This window comes from Phytophthora sojae (genome assembly GCF_000149755.1).
Source record: "Phytophthora sojae unplaced genomic scaffold PHYSOscaffold_8, whole genome shotgun sequence".
In the NCBI taxonomy this organism is placed as follows: Eukaryota; Oomycota; class Peronosporomycetes; order Peronosporales; family Peronosporaceae; genus Phytophthora; species Phytophthora sojae.
Window position 1 is genome coordinate 1,936,385 of NW_009258122.1, and position 18,095 is coordinate 1,954,479.

General features: G+C 58.6%; 4 protein-coding genes across 4 annotated transcripts; 2 read left to right on the forward strand and 2 right to left on the reverse strand.

Annotated features, from left to right (window-relative positions):
- Positions 1-277: 277 nt before the first annotated feature.
- PHYSODRAFT_337707 (hypothetical protein) lies at positions 278-4,156 on the forward strand (the record flags this gene model as incomplete). The annotated part of the gene is made up of 1 exon (XM_009535395.1): positions 278-4,156. One exon carries the CDS (start codon positions 278-280, stop codon positions 4,154-4,156), a length of 3,879 nt encoding a protein of 1,292 aa, XP_009533690.1.
- A 184-nt stretch (positions 4,157-4,340) lies between these two features.
- PHYSODRAFT_347597 (hypothetical protein) lies at positions 4,341-5,457 on the reverse strand (the record flags this gene model as incomplete). The annotated part of the gene is made up of 1 exon (XM_009535396.1): positions 4,341-5,457. The coding sequence occupies exon 1, from the start codon at positions 5,172-5,174 to the stop codon at positions 4,341-4,343; it is 834 nt and encodes a 277-aa protein (XP_009533691.1). The 5' UTR covers positions 5,175-5,457.
- Positions 5,458-8,504: 3,047 nt separating this feature from the next.
- PHYSODRAFT_355310 (hypothetical protein) lies at positions 8,505-13,429 on the reverse strand. Its single transcript, XM_009535397.1, has 3 exons — positions 13,339-13,429; positions 13,120-13,268; positions 8,505-13,041 (listed from the first exon to the last, which is right to left on the reverse strand). Exons 1-3 carry the CDS (start codon positions 13,354-13,356, stop codon positions 11,268-11,270), a joined length of 1,941 nt encoding a protein of 646 aa, XP_009533692.1. The 5' UTR covers positions 13,357-13,429; the 3' UTR covers positions 8,505-11,267.
- Positions 13,430-15,844: 2,415 nt separating this feature from the next.
- On the forward strand, positions 15,845-16,363 carry PHYSODRAFT_443679 (hypothetical protein; the record flags this gene model as incomplete). The annotated part of the gene is made up of 2 exons (XM_009535398.1): positions 15,845-16,081; positions 16,172-16,363. Coding segments are annotated over 2 exons (429 nt in total), but the record flags the coding sequence as incomplete, so codon positions are not given.
- Between the last annotated feature and the right edge of the window lie 1,732 nt (positions 16,364-18,095).

The following is an 18,095-nucleotide window of genomic DNA, read 5'->3' on the forward strand; positions in this document are numbered from 1 at the left end:
TGCTGCTGCATTTTGAGGCAACCACCACACAGCAGCTGGGCTCTATTCAACATGTTCTCCCAGCCACCCAAAGACGCAGTACGCATAGTCTAAGCACACACACACCCGCAGCACCGCCGGCAATGTTGTCGGTCGACCGACCACCGGCATTGCGAGCGTCCACAACAAGAGGATGTAGCCATCTTCCATCCTACGCCCCTTTTCTAACCCCTCTTCTCGCCCATCTGCCAAGGCACAACCACAAAGTCCATCGTGAAGAAGTAACTCGAGGGCTCGAATGGCGTCGGCAGCGGACTCCGCGCCGCCCTCGGCCGACGAGCAGCGCGTGCGGCAGCTGCTGCGCGACCTGCGCGTGGACACGGGCGACGTGGTGCTGTTCGACCGCAAGTGCTCGAGCATGGGGCTCTACGGCGGCGCCATCTGCGTGTGCGCCAAGTTCTTCGGCCAGACGCAGTGGGACCACAACGGCATCGTGGTGCGCGCGCCGTCGCTGGCGCCCGACGCCGCGAGCCCCGAGGACGAGCTGTTCCTGCTGGAGGCGGCGCTCACGGGCGTCAAGCTGCGGCCGCTCGTGGCGCGCGTGCTGCGCAGTCGCGGCCACGAGGTCGCGGTGCGCAAGCTGCAGGTGGAGCGCTCGCCGGAGCTGCAGAACAAGGCGCTGCAGTTCGCGCTCGACAGCCTCGACGCGCCGTACGAGGACAACCCGGCCAGGTTCTTCAACGCCGGCGTGTCGGTGCCCACGCGCATCGCGCGCGAGCGGATCTTCGCGGCCCTTATGGCGACCAAGAAGGAGCTGGCTCGGCTGGACTCGGAGTTGGCCCACCGCGACAAGATGCCGGCGTTCGAGCGCAAGGCGCTGCTGCAGGAGCACGAGGCGGTGAACGAGCGGTACCAAGCGCTGGGCGCGGAGCTGAGGAGCAGAGAGCGCTCCGTGTTCGAGAACGCGGTGGTGGAGGGGGACGAAGTGAAGACGACCAAGATGTTCTGCTCGCAGCTGGTAGCCGGCATGTACCAGCACTTGGGGCTGCTGCTGCCGTACCCGTCGGCGAACTCCTATTTGCCCAAGCACTTCAGCGCGCGGGACGGCGGAGACTTTCTAAAGCTGCAGCAAGGAGTGAGCTTCCTGCCCGAGATTTCGCTGCGCCAGGAGCTGGAGAAGGAAACGGAGAAGTACGCGACGCGTGTGCAGGAGGCTAAGGAGAGGGGCCCGCGCGCGGGTAGTGAGACTGCTGCCATCGTGCACTGCCTGCGACGTCACCAGCTTTTCCACACGCTGAGTGAACCGGAGCTGTTGGCCACAGCGTCGCAGTTCCGACGACGCGTGCTAGCGAAGGGCGAGGTGGTGTTCTACCAAGGAGCGCCGGGTGATTGCTTCTACATCATCGAGCGGGGGGATTGCGATGTCTTCGTCGACTACGACCACCTACTGAAGACGCAGACCGCGCTGCATGCTGCGGACTCGGACAATGCACCGAACCCGGAGCTGCATAGGCGCATGATGCTGCGGAAGCGCAAGACCATTGCACTGCCAGAGTTCAAGTCGTCGTCGAGTCTGGTTGGTAAGAACGAGCGCGTTCACGTGGCTACGAATGGACCTGGTAATGCGTTTGGAGAATCGGCGCTGATCTACGACACCCCTCGACGTGCCACGATTCAAGCTAGCGCGTCGAACTCGGGCGATGACGACGAAGCTGTCGTACTGTGGCAACTTGATAAGCGCACGTTCCGTGAGATTTTGGCACAGCACCCGGGTAGCCAGCAATCGTTAGAGGAGCGACGATTCTTGCTGGAGGCGCTGGAGGACCACCCGCTCTTCGCTGAGTTGGATGATCGTGCCAAGGCACTCGCTGTACGCAAGTGTTTCCCTCTGAGTGTGCGGGCCGGAACGACTATTCTTCGACAGGGTGACCCTGGTGACTACTTCTACCTGGTGGAGAACGGTCGATGTGAGGTGTCGCGTCGCAAACCCAAGGCAACTAAACCTTTTGTAGATCGGGTCATTGGCCGTGGTGCTAGTTTCGGAGAGGCTGCGTTGCTGTACAACAGCCGTCGCGGGGCCTCGGTGAAGGCGCTCGAGGATGCCAAAATCTGGTGCATGGATCGCGCGAGCTTCCTCACGATCACGCGCAGCGGATCGACTGCACTGCACAAACTATTCCGCAAGGTGGGAACCACAGTCGTGTCCGGCTCAAACGAGAGCTTCGCTACGGAGCGCGACTTGCGTCGGATGCTCACAGATCCCCAGCAGATGCAGCTTGTGAGGCATAGCGCCAACGAAGACGAAGACATGGATAGTGAATCGGAGCGTCCAGCGGCTCATCCTGCGCCTCTGCCGTCACCGCAGGCCTACGACCGCGCGGTGCAACTCGCTTTGTCGCTTCTACTCAACGATTCATCTGGCCTCGTAAACTTCTCGCAGTTTGCGCACTTTCACATCGCGCTGGGTGCCTCCAACATCGACCAACTCCTTCCGGAGGCTGCGTTTCGCGTACTGAAGTCAGTCACAGACTCATATGACGGCGGTAACACCCGTATTCCGACCCCCTCGTCGACTCGATTTGATCAGGATGACACGGACCAGGCTATGATCAAGTTGAATGATCTTCCTCGTGCGATTAGGCAATGGATTTCCACAAGCGAGGCTGCGGGGGCTGCTGTGGATAACGTGGAGACACCAGTTCAGATGACGCCTGGACGCTTGGCGTTCTACGAGCGCTTGTTCGACTTGCCTGTGCACCAGCTCGGCGACCAGTATGTCACTCACGATGACCTTGTCCGGGGAATTGCAGCGTTCGAAGTGGAGGACGCTCGATCCGGGGACGAGCATGATGATGACCACCCTCAATCTGAAGACGTCGCAGCAGCCAAGCAGGAGTTCCGCGCCTTTTTGACAGCTCTCAAGGCCGACATTGACTCGTTGCGAACGATCTGGCGAGCAGCTAAGCTGCAGGTGCATGTTGGTGATCGCGTCGACATGGAGAATGACCAGCGGAGGCTCACGTTTGATGCAAACCTGAAATCTGGGTGGATCTCAGCCCTGCGGCAAAACCCTACGGGCGGTGACTGGGAGTACTTGCATCCGGAAATGGAGGATAGCAGTCGAAGCAGCACGGCTTTCAACCAGACCAGCGAGACACTCCGAAGACAGCAACTGATGGGGCAAGTCACGTCGTTCGCTGCTGCCATTTCCGCCGGTGCTCTGGCTCGTACTGTGTGTGCGCCTTTGGAGAGGTTGAAGATGCTGATGCAGCTCTCCACTCCCAAGCCGACGGCGTCTGCAGCGGCTACTGCCACGAAGCTCTTAACCGGTTCAGCCCCGTACACGTCCCTGACGAGAGGCTTCTGGAACATGGTGAAACTCAGCGGACCGCGCAGTCTTTTCAGTGGAAATCTCGCGCACTGCATCTGGGTGGTGCCGTCGGTGCCCACAAAGTTCGTCTTGTGCCACTTCTACCAAGAGCAGCTCGCGCGTATGCTTCCCGAGTCTTCGTCGCCTTTTGGTGTGGCCAACCCGCGCGTGTCTGCGAGTATGGCCAATCTTGCGGTGGGTGGTCTCGCCGGCCTCACGCTTAACTCTTTGTTCTACCCGCTCGACGTCGTCCGCGGACGACTGACTGTGCAGCAGTACTACAACGCCAACCGCCCGTCGACTGGCATCCTCGACTGCGCGCGGTCGATCCGTGACAAGGAAGGCTTGCGTGGGTTCTACCGAGGATTTGTGCCTGCGAGCCTGGGTGTCTTCACGTACATCGGCTGCAACTTCGCTCTGTACGAGTCGTTTCGGCCGGTGTTTGTGCTCTATGACACGGAGGACACGAGCAACCAGCTTGGCCACCCGAGTGTCCCTGGCCAGATCCTGTGCGCCACCACAGCCTCTCTCGGTTCGCAGTGTATCTCGTACCCGTTTGACGTCATTCGGCGACGCGTGCAGCTGCAGGGCGCGAAGTGGCACCCGGAGCTCGCATTCCCGACCTACGAGGGCGCGTGGGATTGCGTGCGGTCGTCGATACAGGAGGAAGGAGGTGGTGTGCGAGGCCTGCGCTCACTGTACCGCGGTCTGTTCGTGAACGCAGTGAAGGCGCTGCCGTCCACTGTCATCTCGTTCCTCAGCTACGAGAAACTGCGCGAAATGAAGCACAACGCGGACGACGCCTAGTTGGGTTGGGATTACTGTAGGCAAGCTGCCGATTTTGCTAGATGCTAACTTGAAATGTAGTAGCGCAGTGGTGTGCTGACGTCGCTCGTCAATAGCTGGCTTCGAAGGAAAACATTTTGAGGCTCATCTCACTGGGGCACTAAATGATTAGTCGGTTGTTTCGCGACCGGGTCTTCAGGGCTTCTCACCTTCGCAGAGAAGCGATCTCGTCGCGGAAGAACTCGTTTTGCTGCACAAGCCCAGTCTGGTCGTTCATCCAGTCGCTCTCCAGTCTCGCGTAGTCTGCCTGGTACTTGGCATGCAGCCGTTCTTCCTGCTCTCCCAACTGCTTGGCCTCCTCACTGAACCTTCTGAGCCTGATGATGAATTCACTGCCTTGCCGCCGCTTTTGCTGACGAGCGTCCGCCAGCAGCTCTCGTGACCTAGCCAGCATCTCGTCCTTGGAGTTGTTCAAGGCTCTCAAGTGCTTCACTTCATGCAGGGCCTTGATGCCCTCCCTCTTGAGGTACTCCAACGTTTCCAGGTAGCGCTGCCTCCACTGCTCCGAGGTGCCCAGATCTCTCTGATGGGCGCTGTGAGCCTCCTGCAGCTCCAGACTCAGCCTCTCCGCTTCCTCTTCCAGCTCGTACACTCGGCGCTGAGCTGCTTGAACAGCGTTCTGTACCGCAAGACCGGGCTGTCCCACCTCGCCTCGTTGTGGAATTCTCGCCTGCGACTCGCGAAGCTGCTGCATCAACGCGTCAATCGCCTCGTTGGCTCGAGCCATCGACGCGTTTTGCTCTGCTAGTTGGTGATCGCGTTCATCCAGCGCTCTGCGTAGCTGAATCACCTCGGCCTCCAGCTCTTCACTGGCCAGGGTCGTCGCGCCGTTCCCGAGATACTGCAGCAGCTTGTCCTCCAGGTAACTCACGCGCATCTTGAGGTTGAAGTTCTCGTGCTGCAGCTCTGCAAACCTGGCCGCCTGCTCGCCCAGAGTCCTGGGAAGAGGCTGCGTGGCGCCTTGCATGTTCTCGTCCATGGCCGATGCTGTAGTGCTTGGTGCTGGGGCTTGTCGGACTTTCCGGGAGTGAGTGAGTGGCGAGTCCACTTCAACATAGTGACCATCACTCCTTGCCAATCAAAAGATACTAACTTGAAGTGGGGAAAATGACGCCGCATTTTGGGGTTCGCGTGTTGATTTATATGGTTGACTACTGAGTACATATCTTCTTCGTCGAGCACCACTCGCGAGCGTCACTATAATATACTGCTGCCCCCAAGGAGCAGCACGACTCTAGCAGGCTATTTAGACGACAGTTGGGTTAGTCGCGAGCATTCCGCAGCTCCTTCTCCAGGTCTTGCACCTTCACGCCCACGCGACCAAGCGAGGAGAGCGAGCTGCGGTACAAGGCGTTCACATTTCGGTGAGCTGAACTTGACGTCTTCGAGTTGCGGCGCGACGCATCGAAACCGTTCTGGACATGGGACTTGACTGGGCTCTCGAACTGCGGCTGGCTGGCACTTCGCGACCGCGGTGTGCCATCGCGTTCGTCGAAGAACTCGGCGTCCAGAGGCGACCACTTTGATGGCGCGTCCTCTCGCCGCTTCACCGAGGCGTTGTTGTCGACTGCAATCGCACGCTCCTTCTCGATGCGCTTCTTGTCGTCGCGCTCTTTCTGAAGCACACCGGCAATGTTGCTCACCACCTCGCTCATTGCTTCGGACACGCGCACAGCCTCAGCAAGAAGCCGAGAGCACTTCCGCTCGACATCGTCCACCCAGCGAGGTTGCTCCTTCTTGCGATCAAATCCACGAGACGTCGATTTCCACGCATCGCCGTACCGCCGCTGCAGTTCTTGAGACTGGGCCATGAACTCGCCCCAGCGCTTCGACACTAACTGCATCCGCCCGATGTACTCATCCAGCTGCAGAATAGCCGCTTCGTAACTCTCCACGTTACGACCGGCATTAACAATCGGTCCCCGAACGATTGGGCTGTCCTCCCATCGCTTGTAGGTCTCGGTAATCATGTACTGGGTTTGCTCGAGCTGCTCCAGCAACGTTTGCTTCACCTCGCCGAACTCGACACGTCGCTGCAGCTGCTGAGCGTACTTCATCACCGCAGATTTGTACTTGTCGATGTCCTTGTCGCGGCCAGCGATTGCGTCCTTGTACATTTCAATGGCCTTTAACAGCTCCTTGTTCTCGCGGATTGCTTGCATGTACTGCTTGCGAGCATGCTCGGCGGATCGTCGACGCTCCTGCACTTCTTCAAACAGCAGGCGGTTGCTCTCTTTAAGACCGTGGTAGTCTTGCTGCGATTCCTCACGCGAACCCTTCCGATCCCTCTTCAGAGTCTGAAGCTCGCTAGTCACCCGAGATAGCGCCTCCTCTGCATCGGTCGCCTTAGCTTGAAAGAAGTTGATCTCCTCTTCAAGGGCCTGAAGTTCTCGCTGGGATTCCTCACGCGAGCCCTCCCGGTCCCTCTTCAGAGTCTGAAGTTCACTGGTTACTCGGGAGAGCGCCTCCTCTGCATCTGCTGCCTTGGCTTGGAAGAAGTTAACTTCCTCTTCAAGAGCCTGGAAGTCACGCTGTGGTGCTTGACGAGAACCAGATCGATCCCTCTTCAACGCCTGAAGCTCGCCTCTCGTCCGAGAAAGAGCCTCCTCTGCCTCCGTTGCCTTGGCTTGGAAGTAATTGACTTCTTCTTCAAGTGCCTGGTAGTCACGCTGTGATGTCTCGCGCGAACTCTTTTGGTCTCTCTTCAGCGTCTGAAGTTCGCTTGTTGCTCGAGAAAGAGCCGCCTCTGCGTCTGCTGCCTTGGATTGGAAGTAACTGATCTCCTCTTCAAGTGTCCGCCGCTCAATCTCTTTTTCCAGACGTAGCTCCTCATATCGAACAGACCACGTCTTCTCCAATGACTGCTTTGAGTCCTTCGTGTGCAGAGACGAGCGTTGCAGGACTTCCAGTTTGCTTTGGCTGGAGCGCAATTGAGTGGACAGCCGATCAAGTTTGGAGGCCATCAGGGACGTCTCCTGCTTCCAGCGCGTCTGCATCGCAGCCGCCTCCTCCTTAAACTCATTCTTCAAATTGGAGATAGCCTCCCTAGCGAGATTCACCACCGTCTGGTTTCGGCCGTCGCTAAAAGCACGGTTGCGACTCAGCAAAAGCGATCGAAGCTCCGTTTCCACAGCTTCGAGCTCTCTCTGGGCCGAAGTACTCTCCAATTGTAGGGAAGATGCCGTTCGCTCCACCTCTTTCACCCGCTGACGCTCCTCGTCCAGCTGTCGTAACAGCGCACTCTTTTCCATAGCAAACTGATTCTGCCACTCCATTTGCTGCTGCCGTGCTGCGGTACTCGTCGAGGAACTAGTCGAGACCGCTTCTGCCAGCTGGCGTTCGAGATCTTGCAGACGTGCTGCCCGGCGACCTAGCTCATCTTCGTAGCTCGCAAGTTGGTTCTGGTACTCCTGCACTTGAGCAGACTGCCTCTCCAGTTCCTCCTCGTACGCCGAAAGGTGCTGGCGCTGCTCCTGTGCATTCGCCGCCTCATTCGAAAACTTCTCCTCGCTCGCCTGGAATTTCCGCTCCATAGCTTCCAGATCCAACTGGAAGTCCGATAGCTCAGCACGAAGACGCCGGTTGTCCTCCTCCATAGCCTGTCGGTCTTTCTCCAGCGCCAGCAACCGTTCATTGGATGTTTGCTGGCAACGGGACTCAGCCAAGTCGCACTGCTCCTTCATCCTACGAGCCTCAGCCTCCGCGAGCTCCAACCGACTCTCCACCGTCTTCAGCGTCAATTCGTGCTCATTTTCCAGCTTCCGACGTTGGTGCAGCTCCGACTCGAGCTGGTGGATCGTATCCATAGCAGCCTCGCGATCCGCCCGGTAGCTTTCCAGAGACTTGTTCTGCTCTTCGCAAGCGGCTGTCAGCTTCACGTTCTGCAGTCGCAGTCTCTCCGTCTCACCAGCCAGCTGCTGCCTCTCCTTGGTCATGCGCTCCATCTCGGCCTGAAGTCTGGCGCGCTCCTGCTTGATGCTCTCGTTCTCCATGGCAAGACGCTCCTTGTCAAAGTGCGTCTTCTCTCGGTCCGTCAGGAGCCGCGTGTGCTCCGCGCGGTAGTTCTCGCTCTCGCGCTGCAGCTGCTCCATCTGGTGCTGGACCTGCTCCTCCATCCGCTTGAGCTTAGCCTGAAAGCGCGCGTCCTGCGCCTGCTTCTCCTGCCTCATGGTCTCCGTCTGCAGCTGCAGCGCCGTGAGCTGCTCCTCGCGCTGCTTGCTGAGCGCCTTCCAGTGCTCAGCCTCGGCCAGCGCCTTGACGTTGGCCATCTCGACCTGCTGCATGTTCTGCTGCTCTCTCTGGCTGCGGAGCTCCACGTCTCGCTGGTCTCTGGCGCGGGCGTCCTGCACGTCCTGCAGTTGCGTGGTGAGCGTGGTCACAGCCTCGCGCTGCTTTTGCAGCTCCTGCTCCAGCTCCTGCAGCCTCTGCTGGCTCTGCTGCTCGCTGCTGACCGCTGCCTCGAGCTCGAGGCGCCAGCGCTCGGCCGTCTCGGCGTCCACGCCGCCGCGCTCCTCGAGGTGCTGGTGCAGCTGCGCCTCCGCCTCTCGCTGAGCCTCCTCACGCGCGCGCGCGGCCACCGCCTGCGCCTCGTGCAGCTGCGCGTTGAGCATGTCGATGGCCTCCGTGGCGCGGATCATGCTGAAGTTGCGCTGGCGCAGCTCGTGGTCGCGCTCCTCCAGCGTGATGCGCAGCTGCGCCAGCTCGCTCTCCAGGTCCTCGCTGCAGAAGTCCGTGCCCTGCTTCATGCGCAGCAGCCGCTCCTCCAGGAAGTTGATGCGCAGCGCCTGGTTGAAATTGTCCATGCGCAGCCGCTCGCGCTCCGCCTCCTGCTCGCGCAGCAGCGTCGAGTTGTCGCGCGAGGGCGCGGGCGTCAGGTGCAGCGGCCCGCCGTCGCCACCGCCGAAGCCGTCGCCTCCGCCGCCCGTGCCGCGGTCGCGCTGCGGGGTCTGCATGGGCCTGGGGAGGAGAGGGCGCGACGATCTCCGCTAAGCTGAGCTCTGCCTCTTGACGGTAATTTGCTATTTGGAGCTCCGCGGTGGGTTTCGCGCGCGATTTTGTATGGGCGTTTGTATGGGACACGGGGTGGACCACAGCTCGAGCTGGAAAGATACAGATGCTAGATGCTGATCCAGATCCCAGCTGGAGACTTACAGATTCTAGATTGATGCTGCATTGATTCAGATGAGCTCCATGCCGAGACGGAAGAGAGCCCTTGCCGTGGCTGCCGATGGAGGTGTATCGCGCGTCGTTGGAGCATCACATGGATGGACTGGGCAGAAGTTGAGGTGATGTTATCGGATGAAAGAGATGAGGAGGCTGGAATCGTACTTATATATCTTGAGCTGTGTCAAGGGCGTCTTTTGCCTTCGAGTCTGCAAAGGTGGAGGTGATAAGCTGAGGACGCAGATGCAAAAGTCGAGAAACAAGCGTGTAAACAGCAAGTCAAACCTGGGTCTGAGAGACTACCGGCCCACAAAACGGATGTAGCCATTGCTTCACCATTCGACTGCAGCACGCAACAAAACAGACCAGGTATTTGAATGGGCCAACGGTGACTTGTGACGCCAAAGAGGACGGTGGATCCGTCTTCGGCTCGTTAAATTAAACACCTATGCCTCAACATTATCGGGCGGAGGCACGTGGTCACTGTGCTAGGTCTTAAGTGTGCGTCACCAACACTTGGTAGACATCAACCAGGGCCTCTAATCGGCAGCAATCTTCGTGTGCTTGGGCGATCCCCGCCTCCGTCTCGGTGATCTGGGCGTGAAGCAGCTCGCTCGCCCGGCAGTTGCGTCGGCGTCGCTCGTCGTCATCTGGGTGGTTGGTCGTGTCCTCGCGCAGGAACTGCAAGCCTCGAGCGATACGCGGGAGCTTGGCGTTCAGCTGCTCCACGTTCAGCATGAGCCGCGAGATATTATAGTTGAGGAGCGAGCTGACAAGCTGCAAGTCGGCTGGGAGCGTCTGCAGGGAGCGATTCGGCGGCTGCATCGCGGACGAGGACGCTGGTCGCCGAAGGAATGCGGAAGTTGAAGTGACAATCACTCTGGCAATCAATGTCATTATGGTGGGGTGAATGGTCACTCCGTCGAGGACTACCTCGCTTTTTTTTTTACTTGAAAATCGACCGAAGAAGCCAAGATGATCCTGAACCTGAGCGCTCTCCAGCTGCTGCTGCTGCCGCCTGTGCTGCTGCTGGTGTCGGGGCTGACGCTCTTCAACTTCCAGAACGTCTTCCGCTTCCTCACCATGAGTGCGTCGGCCGCGTATCTCGTGCTTATCGTGCTTCTCTCTATCTAACGTCGTGTCGAATCCGCAGACCTCAAGGGCTACATGACGATCCCCGCTGTGCAGTCGCTCAAGCCTTGTGAGCTTACAGCAGCAGACTCTGCCAAGCTTACATGTACTATCCAATTGCTGACTGTTTGTTGTGCTGCTTCCCCGCTCTGTAGACGCCGACAAGCTGCGCTACGCTCTGGAGCAAGTGCTGGGTACGACAGAAGAAGCTATTGATATGCTAGAGGGTTTAGAAGCTGACGGGCTTTGTTATCTGCCACCTGCAGGCAAGGCGTCGTCATTCAAGTTCAATGTTTCGCACGTGCTGATGATGGCGGTGGTAATCGTGCTGGTTGCCATTTACGAGGCCATCCAGAGGAACAACGAACTGCAGGAGCAGCAGCTCAGGCTGCGTCAGAAGAGCAAGCGCGCATAGGCTCCTTCTCCCGAGGGGAGGCATCACCCCGCTGGCTGCTGCTGCATTGGCGTACCGTAACAAGACGTGCACGAAGTTTTGCTTATACTCCCTTTACTTAGTCGCGAGCACAAGCGAGCTACCTAGAAAAATGAAGTCCACATGCAGCTAAGACGCGGCACAACCGTCGCAGGGTGCCGCAACACGACCCGCACGCGCGCACGCGTGTACATCGTCGGTGGTCTCGACAATCCTCGCGTAGATTCTTAAACGCGCGATGGTACTGGCGCAACGCAATGTCCTGGAAGACACGGACACGCTCTTGCTCGCTCACGTATCAACTCGGGAAGTGGCCATACTCTATGGCATAGATGGGGACAGCATTTACGCGTACATGCCCTCGATCACCGACTCGTACTTCTCGTACACAACCTTGCGCTTCAGCTTGAGCGTAGGGGTCAGCTCGTTGCCGTTGATGGAGAAGTCGTGGTCCAGCACAGTGTACTTGCCAATGTTCTGCGCACGCGACGTAGCGCGGCCGTTGGCACGCTTCAGACCGCCGTCCAGGTACGCCTTCACCTTCTCATCAGCGCGGGCCTCCGCAACCGTCGTGGCCGAGCTGCCGATCTCCTTCAGAACGCTGAGCGCCTTCTCGTCGAGGGCGTCCGTGGGGTGGCCCTCCTTGTCAACCTTCACGCGCAGCGTGAACAGCGCCGTCAGGAACTTGCGGCGGTCGCCAATAACCACGACGTTCGACAGCAGGGGCAGCTCCTCCTTGATGGTGTCCTCAATGATGACAGGCGGCACGTTCTCGCCACCGGCAGTGATAATCAGCTCCTTGATACGGCCCGTGATCGTCATGAAACCGTCCTCGTCGATCTTACCGCAGTCACCCGAGTGCAGCCAGCCGTCCTCGTCAATCGTATCCTTGGTCTGCTGCTCGCCCTTCAAGTAGCCCATCATAATGTTACGGCCACCGAAGATAAGCTCCTCCGTGCCGGGCACCACCTTGGTCTCCGAGCCGTCAATCGTACGGCCGCACGTGCTGATCTTCCAGTTGCCCTGCATGCTGCACGTCTGCGGGCCGCACGCCTCACTCTGACCGAAGAACTCGTACACGGGTAGGTCCAGAGAGCCGAAGTACTCCACAACCTCGCGACTGATGGGGGCAGCGCCGCTGAAGCTGGCAATGCACTGGTCCAGGCCAAGCGCCTCCTTCACACGCATGAGCACAACCGCGTTGGCGACACCGAAACCGCACGGGGCACCACCGGAGTTGCCGTACTGCGCCAGCTCCGTCTTCTGCGCGGCCTTGTCCTTCGCCCAGGTCGCAATGCGCTTCTTGATGCCCGTGGTCTGGGCCGAGATCGACCACATCTTCTCGGCGATCTTCTCCCACACGCGGGGCACACCGAAGAAGAACGTGGGGCGCGTCTCCTTGAGCGTCACACCCAGAGAACCCTTGAGGGCGTCCGGCTGGGCGAAGTAGATCTGCAGACCGCCGCAAATGGGCAGCCATATGTCAATCAGCTGAGCGGCAACGTGCGACATCGGCAGGTAGCTAACAAGGCGGTCGCCGTTGTGCATCTGGTGGTTGAAGTTGCGCTTGATCATGCCAATCACGCTCATGATCGTCCACACCACGTTGTCGTGCGAGATCATGACGGCCTTCGGGTCGCCGGTCGTGCCGGACGTGTAGATAAGCGTGCAGCAGTTGCCCGGCTTCTGCGAGTCCATGATCTCCTTGAGCGTCTCGTCCTTGACGTCCTTGCCGAGCTCCATGAAGTCCTCGAACGAGTACACGGGCACGTTGCTCTGGATGCCCTCCGGGACGACGTCGTTCCAGACCACGAGGGCCTTGAGCTTGGGGAGGTTCTTCTCGATGGCCAGGAACTTCTCCAGCTGCTTCATGCCGTCGCAGACGACGACGCCGGAGTCCGAGTGCTTGGCGATGAACTCGCAGGCCTTGGGGTTGTTGGTCGTGTAAATACCCGCAGCCACACCGCCGGCAAAGATGGCGCCGACGTCGGCGATGGCCCACTCGGGCGAGTTGAAGCCGATGATGCTCACGCCCTGGTAGCGCTCGAGGCCGACGTGCAGCAGCGACTTGGCGAACTGGCAGCACTTGTCGTAGTACGTCTGGAACGAGTACGACGTCCTGCAGGAAAGCGATCCAAGGCAAGAGAGTGTTAAACAGCTGCGGACTCCCCCACTCCCCGCATGACTAACAACGTACCACTCGCCGTCCTTCTTGAAGTGCAGCGCGTTGGCCGAGCCGTACTTGGCCAGCGTGTTCTGGAAGGCCTGCGGGGCCGTGATGGCGGGGCGCGCGCCGGCGCCCGACTCCGTCACGCGGATCTTCACCTCCTCATCGATCTTCCACGTCTGTGGACACGACAACGCGTTAATTAGCGGCGTCGGCAGGGTGCGCCTCGTGCGGCCGCAGCCGTCGTACCGTGTAGTTGGTGGTCATGGTGCTCTGTGTGGGGGCTAGCGGGGGGAGGGCGTTCTCTCTCTCCAGGGGGGGGGCTTCTGCGTTCGCTGTCGCAAATTCCGCACTGGGCGTCGGTCGACGAGAGTCTGGGCGGCCCATACTGAAACCTCGACCAGGCCGCTCTCTTGAAGTTTGTATGGGGTGCAACTTCCGCAGAAACCCCAAGTCGCTTTTGCGCCAATCAGCGACGCCCCGCGTGCGTGGCCGGGCGTTTCGGTCTCCGATCCGCCGGATACCCTGGCCGCGGCGCAAAGCCTCGCGGGGCGCTCATGCCGCTCGGAGGCGCGGCGACATGAAGACAGGAAGACAGGAGCACCCAGCTTACGGCAAGAAAAGGAAGCCATAATTGCAGCCGTGGCGGTGGCGAATTTCCAGTTTGCCGTAGGTCAAGCACAGGTGAGCAATGCCGGCGGAAACTTTATGGCCGGCCAGCCGTTCAACCGCGCGCCGAAGCATGCTTGTCACCCGCGGACTGGAGACTTGGAGCAGAGCGAGCGAGAGTGGGAGGACCAGTCACAGGCTGCGGCCCGGACGCCTGGGTTGATGGTGTTGAAGACCCCCGCGTGGCCGGGCCAACGTTCGGTTCGCGGCGCGACAGCAGTGGCACGCCACGAGCCGTGCAGCCGCAGCCGCAGCAGCAGCAAAGAAGCTTGCCGTCGGCGAGGGTTGCCATGTCGGCTGCCTGTAGGCTGCAGCACCAAGAGGCTGTTAAACTAAATCGCCGGCAACCGAAGTGCAAACGCGCTGACCGCCATGACGACAATGACAACCAGCTGGCGCCTTCCCTGGGCGACAACATTCGTCGAGCTTACGACTCCTGCTACATTGCATATCCTGCCTTGAAGCATGATTCTTCACGTACGTGATCGATAGTACCTCTGTTATCCAAGACCTGTTAAACAGACTGATATAATTTGCTGATTGCGCGCCCGCTTGGGGCACATCCCCGTCCACTTCAACTTGGATATCCAGCGGTCTCCGCTTTGCGGTCCCTGCGGTCCGCAGGGACCACAGTGCGGACGAACCGTGGCCTCGAGGCTGGCCGGTCCCTTCGAGTTTCGCGGAGACGAGGAACCTTGCGGCGTGCGTGCTGCCGCCGCACTGCTGCGGTTCGCAGCTCGGAGCTGCTTCTCGGTCCAACGCGGGCAAACCTGACATACATCTACTGTACAGACGTGCCCGGCGTGACTTCAGTCGTGGGCCGCTCGTGTCCATGGCGCCTCGAGCGACGAGACCTCGACGAGACCGTCGGCGAGGGCAATTGAGTCAGCTCAGCTCAGCTTGACCCGTTTGACTGCCAGAGTCATCATGGCCGATGTTTGGTGCGCTTCAAGGAGTTGCCGTTGTCCACTGACATATCAGCCGCAGAGCAATGGCACTGGACTAGAGTTGTTATGCTGCTAAAAATGAGTTAATAGCTATGATTGCAAACAATGTTTTCAACGTTAAATACGTTAAATATTTTCTGCGAGATGAAAAATGGTGCGGTCACTTTCGTAATTATCGAGGTACTTATCCCCTTGAAGTTGACCTTCACACACTCCACTTTTAAGCGCTTCGAATACCTCGATGGGGGCCGTGCTTAAGGCTTCCCGCGCTGTCTGACCGAGTGCAGGGGAATGCTGCCAAGGGCATACAGTGTAGACTTTAGGTTGCTCGACCACATCCACCATCTTCTCCTTACTCGTACGCTACGCGCAGCACGTCTCGAAATCCCCGCAAGTCTTTGCTTCACAAGTCAACTTCCTACGGGCTACACAAGCCGACGAAGCCCCACCCCGATGTGTCGTGCCGTCACTGCGGTGCATTGATCATGAATGCCCAGCGCGGCCGTCATCCCTATCCACATATCCGCTTCTGCTCCAGAGCCCCAGCGACAACGAAGGCCACCTGGGCAACGTACGACGCGCAGAAGAAGCGTAAGGCAAGGCCTGGGATGTTTTCGCCGTCGAAGAGCCGTCGCACAAGCTACAGTGGCTCTCCAGCAACAAATTCCCCAATCGTACTCAGCAAGGAGGAGGAATCAAGCATTCATCTGGACATCGCGATGGTCTTCTACACTGCTGGAATCCCGTTCCGCGCGATCGAGAATGCGTACATGCGCAAGCTGTTTAAGCGTCTGACTCCTGCGTTGAAGCTCCCAACCCGGCAGGCGCTAGCGACCACCCTGCTCGTTAAAGCCTATGAACTGGAGAAGGCCAACCTGGCTGAGCTTCTTTCAAAGCAAACGTTTCTGGTTATCATCACTGACGGCTGGTTCAACGTAAACCACGAGAGTATCGTGAACTACGTGTTGTGGTCACCCGCCATGCGTCCAATGATGTGGTCATCGGGTACTACGGGTTCTGAAGCACACACGGGGGACTACATGGCATCGGAGCTTCTGCGAGTCATTGCTGAGGTAGAAGGCGTGGCCGGCGCTGGCAAAGTCTCCCCCATTGTGTCGAACAACGCAGCCAACATGAAAAAGGCTGGCCGACTGGTTGAAGCTAAGCACCCAAGCGTGGTCTTCAACGGATGCTCGGCGCACGCCATGAACCTGCTCCTGAAAGATATCTTCAAGATCAAGTTGTTTGGAGACGTGCTGAAGAAGGCCATCAAGATCGTCAAGTTTGTGCGCGCTAGACACCTGCTGCTCGATCAAGTTCGGCGTTACCGGCGCCAGCTACAAAAAGCCAGAAGGGCAGGCGAGTTAGCGGTCCCTGTGTCAACGAGATGGTACGCTCAAGAAAAATGCATCAAGAGCGTCGTTCGCAACAAGACAACGCTGAAGGCAGCTTTGGCGGACTCGGAGCTTATGAAGCGCTACACGGACAAAGAGAGTCAGGTGAAGCTGGACGAAGTTCAAGGTATTGTCAACGATAAGCAGTTTTGGATCAAGGCGAAGGTTGTCGTTCGGCTGACGAAACCGGTTACACGAGCACTAGCTGTCCTGGAGACGGATGCTTGTTCGAACTCAATGATCCTGCACGAGTTTCTTCGGCTGTATCAGGCGCCAGAGTATCCGTGCCTTGGGGGGGGGGACAGCACGTAGTGCAACGGGTACTGCGCGAAGATGGCGCTAGCCGCAGATGGTAGAGTCGTCGTCGTCCAGGTCAGAATCGAGGGGGCGGCGTCCACGTCGGGATCAGAGGTGACGTCGTAAGGCCGCGGCGCCGACGTACGTCTGCACCGAAGACGATAGCCCTTGGCGCGCTGGTTCTGCGTCAGGTCCTCGCGGGGCTTACGCTTGCGCGGAGTACTTCGTCGGCCTGATAGAGTCCTCCTTTGAGAATTGAGTGCATGGCTGTAAATACAGAATAGCTGCCTCAAATGGGTTCAGCCAAATCTTGCCTTTTAATTATTAATAACTGCGCGCAATTTTGTGATTAACTGATATTAACGTTAATATCACTTTTTTCCCTCTAAAAAACAACTCTACACTGGACCCCGTTAGCACTCCGCCTGGTCAAGTACGTAGTGCTTTGTATCTCGTGCATTGCTCAATCGCCCCTGGGACGGCGCTGCAAGTCTGAATTGGCCGCGAACGACGCCGTCTGGACAAACCATACCGAAGAGCAAAAGCCACTGGCGGCGAGGACAGAGCTGGCTTATGAAGAGCAATTGAGAAGGTGACGGTTGAGTGATCAACCTTAAACGAAGAAGAGATGTGTCCATCTTTGTGTGTGGATGTGGGGGTATGAGGGTGTTTTGAACAGGTGCAGGTGCGCCTTTGCTGCGTGCTCTTGACGTTGAGATGAAGGTGCCTACAGGCAGCAAGTGTATCCCAGCATGCTGTCGTACTAGTTTCCGATGGGGAATGGGTCCATTTCGATGGAGCTTTCGCTCGTCAACTCGCCGTCGCTGATTGGTCGTCCCACTTCAGCGTCACTATCCTGTCACTCTTTCATTGTGTCGCGACACCGGTATTCGCCGCACAAAGTCCCACCAGTCGACAAACATAGACACGCTTGGCAATGGAGAAGACGTCGCCGCGGCCGAGCGGCCTCGCGGCGCTGCTGGGGGCGCTGTGGCCGTGCGCCTTCTACTTCCTGTGCTCGCTGACCATGAACCTGCTGACGAAGACGCTGGTGACGACCTTCCAGTGGCGCTCCGTGTACACGCTGGGCGCCATCTAGAGCATCTTCACGCTGACGAGTCTCACGCTGCTGACGTCGGCGCAGCGCGTCTACGCGCTCGTGACGGGGGCCAAGCAGCAGCCCGGCGCCGACCGACCCGTCGAGGCGAAGCGCAGAGGAAGCGCCTACGTGCTGCGTGTGCTGCTGCCGCTGCATCTGAGCAACATGCTGCTGGGCTTCGCGAGTCTGCGCGTGGTGAACCTGCCCATGTACGTCGCCAAGAATACGCAGACAACCGCTGACTCCTCGTCAACCGTTTGGGGAGACTAACGTAGTTTTTGCTGCTGTTGCTGGGGGTGTAGTTACCTGGTTCTGCGGCGGTTGACCACCTTCACGGTCATGCTGATCGAGTGGCTTGTGCTGCACAAGGTGGGACGATCTCCAACAGCTACGTGCAGTAGTTAGTATTTACGGTATGATGATAGACTGACGTGGTGATGGTTTTTTATTGCCTGTGTAGGCCATTTCCGGGTCGATCAAGGTGGCGATTCTCGGTACGACTTTGTGGATGAAGAGTGATGTCATCAAAGCGTTTCTGCAGGCATGGCTGGCTAACTTCTCTTGGTCTCGTTATGTACTGGATAGTGAGCTCTGCGGGCA

Excerpts from the sequence above, each read along its gene's own strand:
- PHYSODRAFT_355310 (XM_009535397.1), bottom strand. Across the intron at positions 13,042-13,119 it reads TTCAAGAAGGACGGCGAGTG|GACGTCGTACTCGTTCCAGA; the intron begins GTACGTTGTTAG and ends GCTTTCCTGCAG.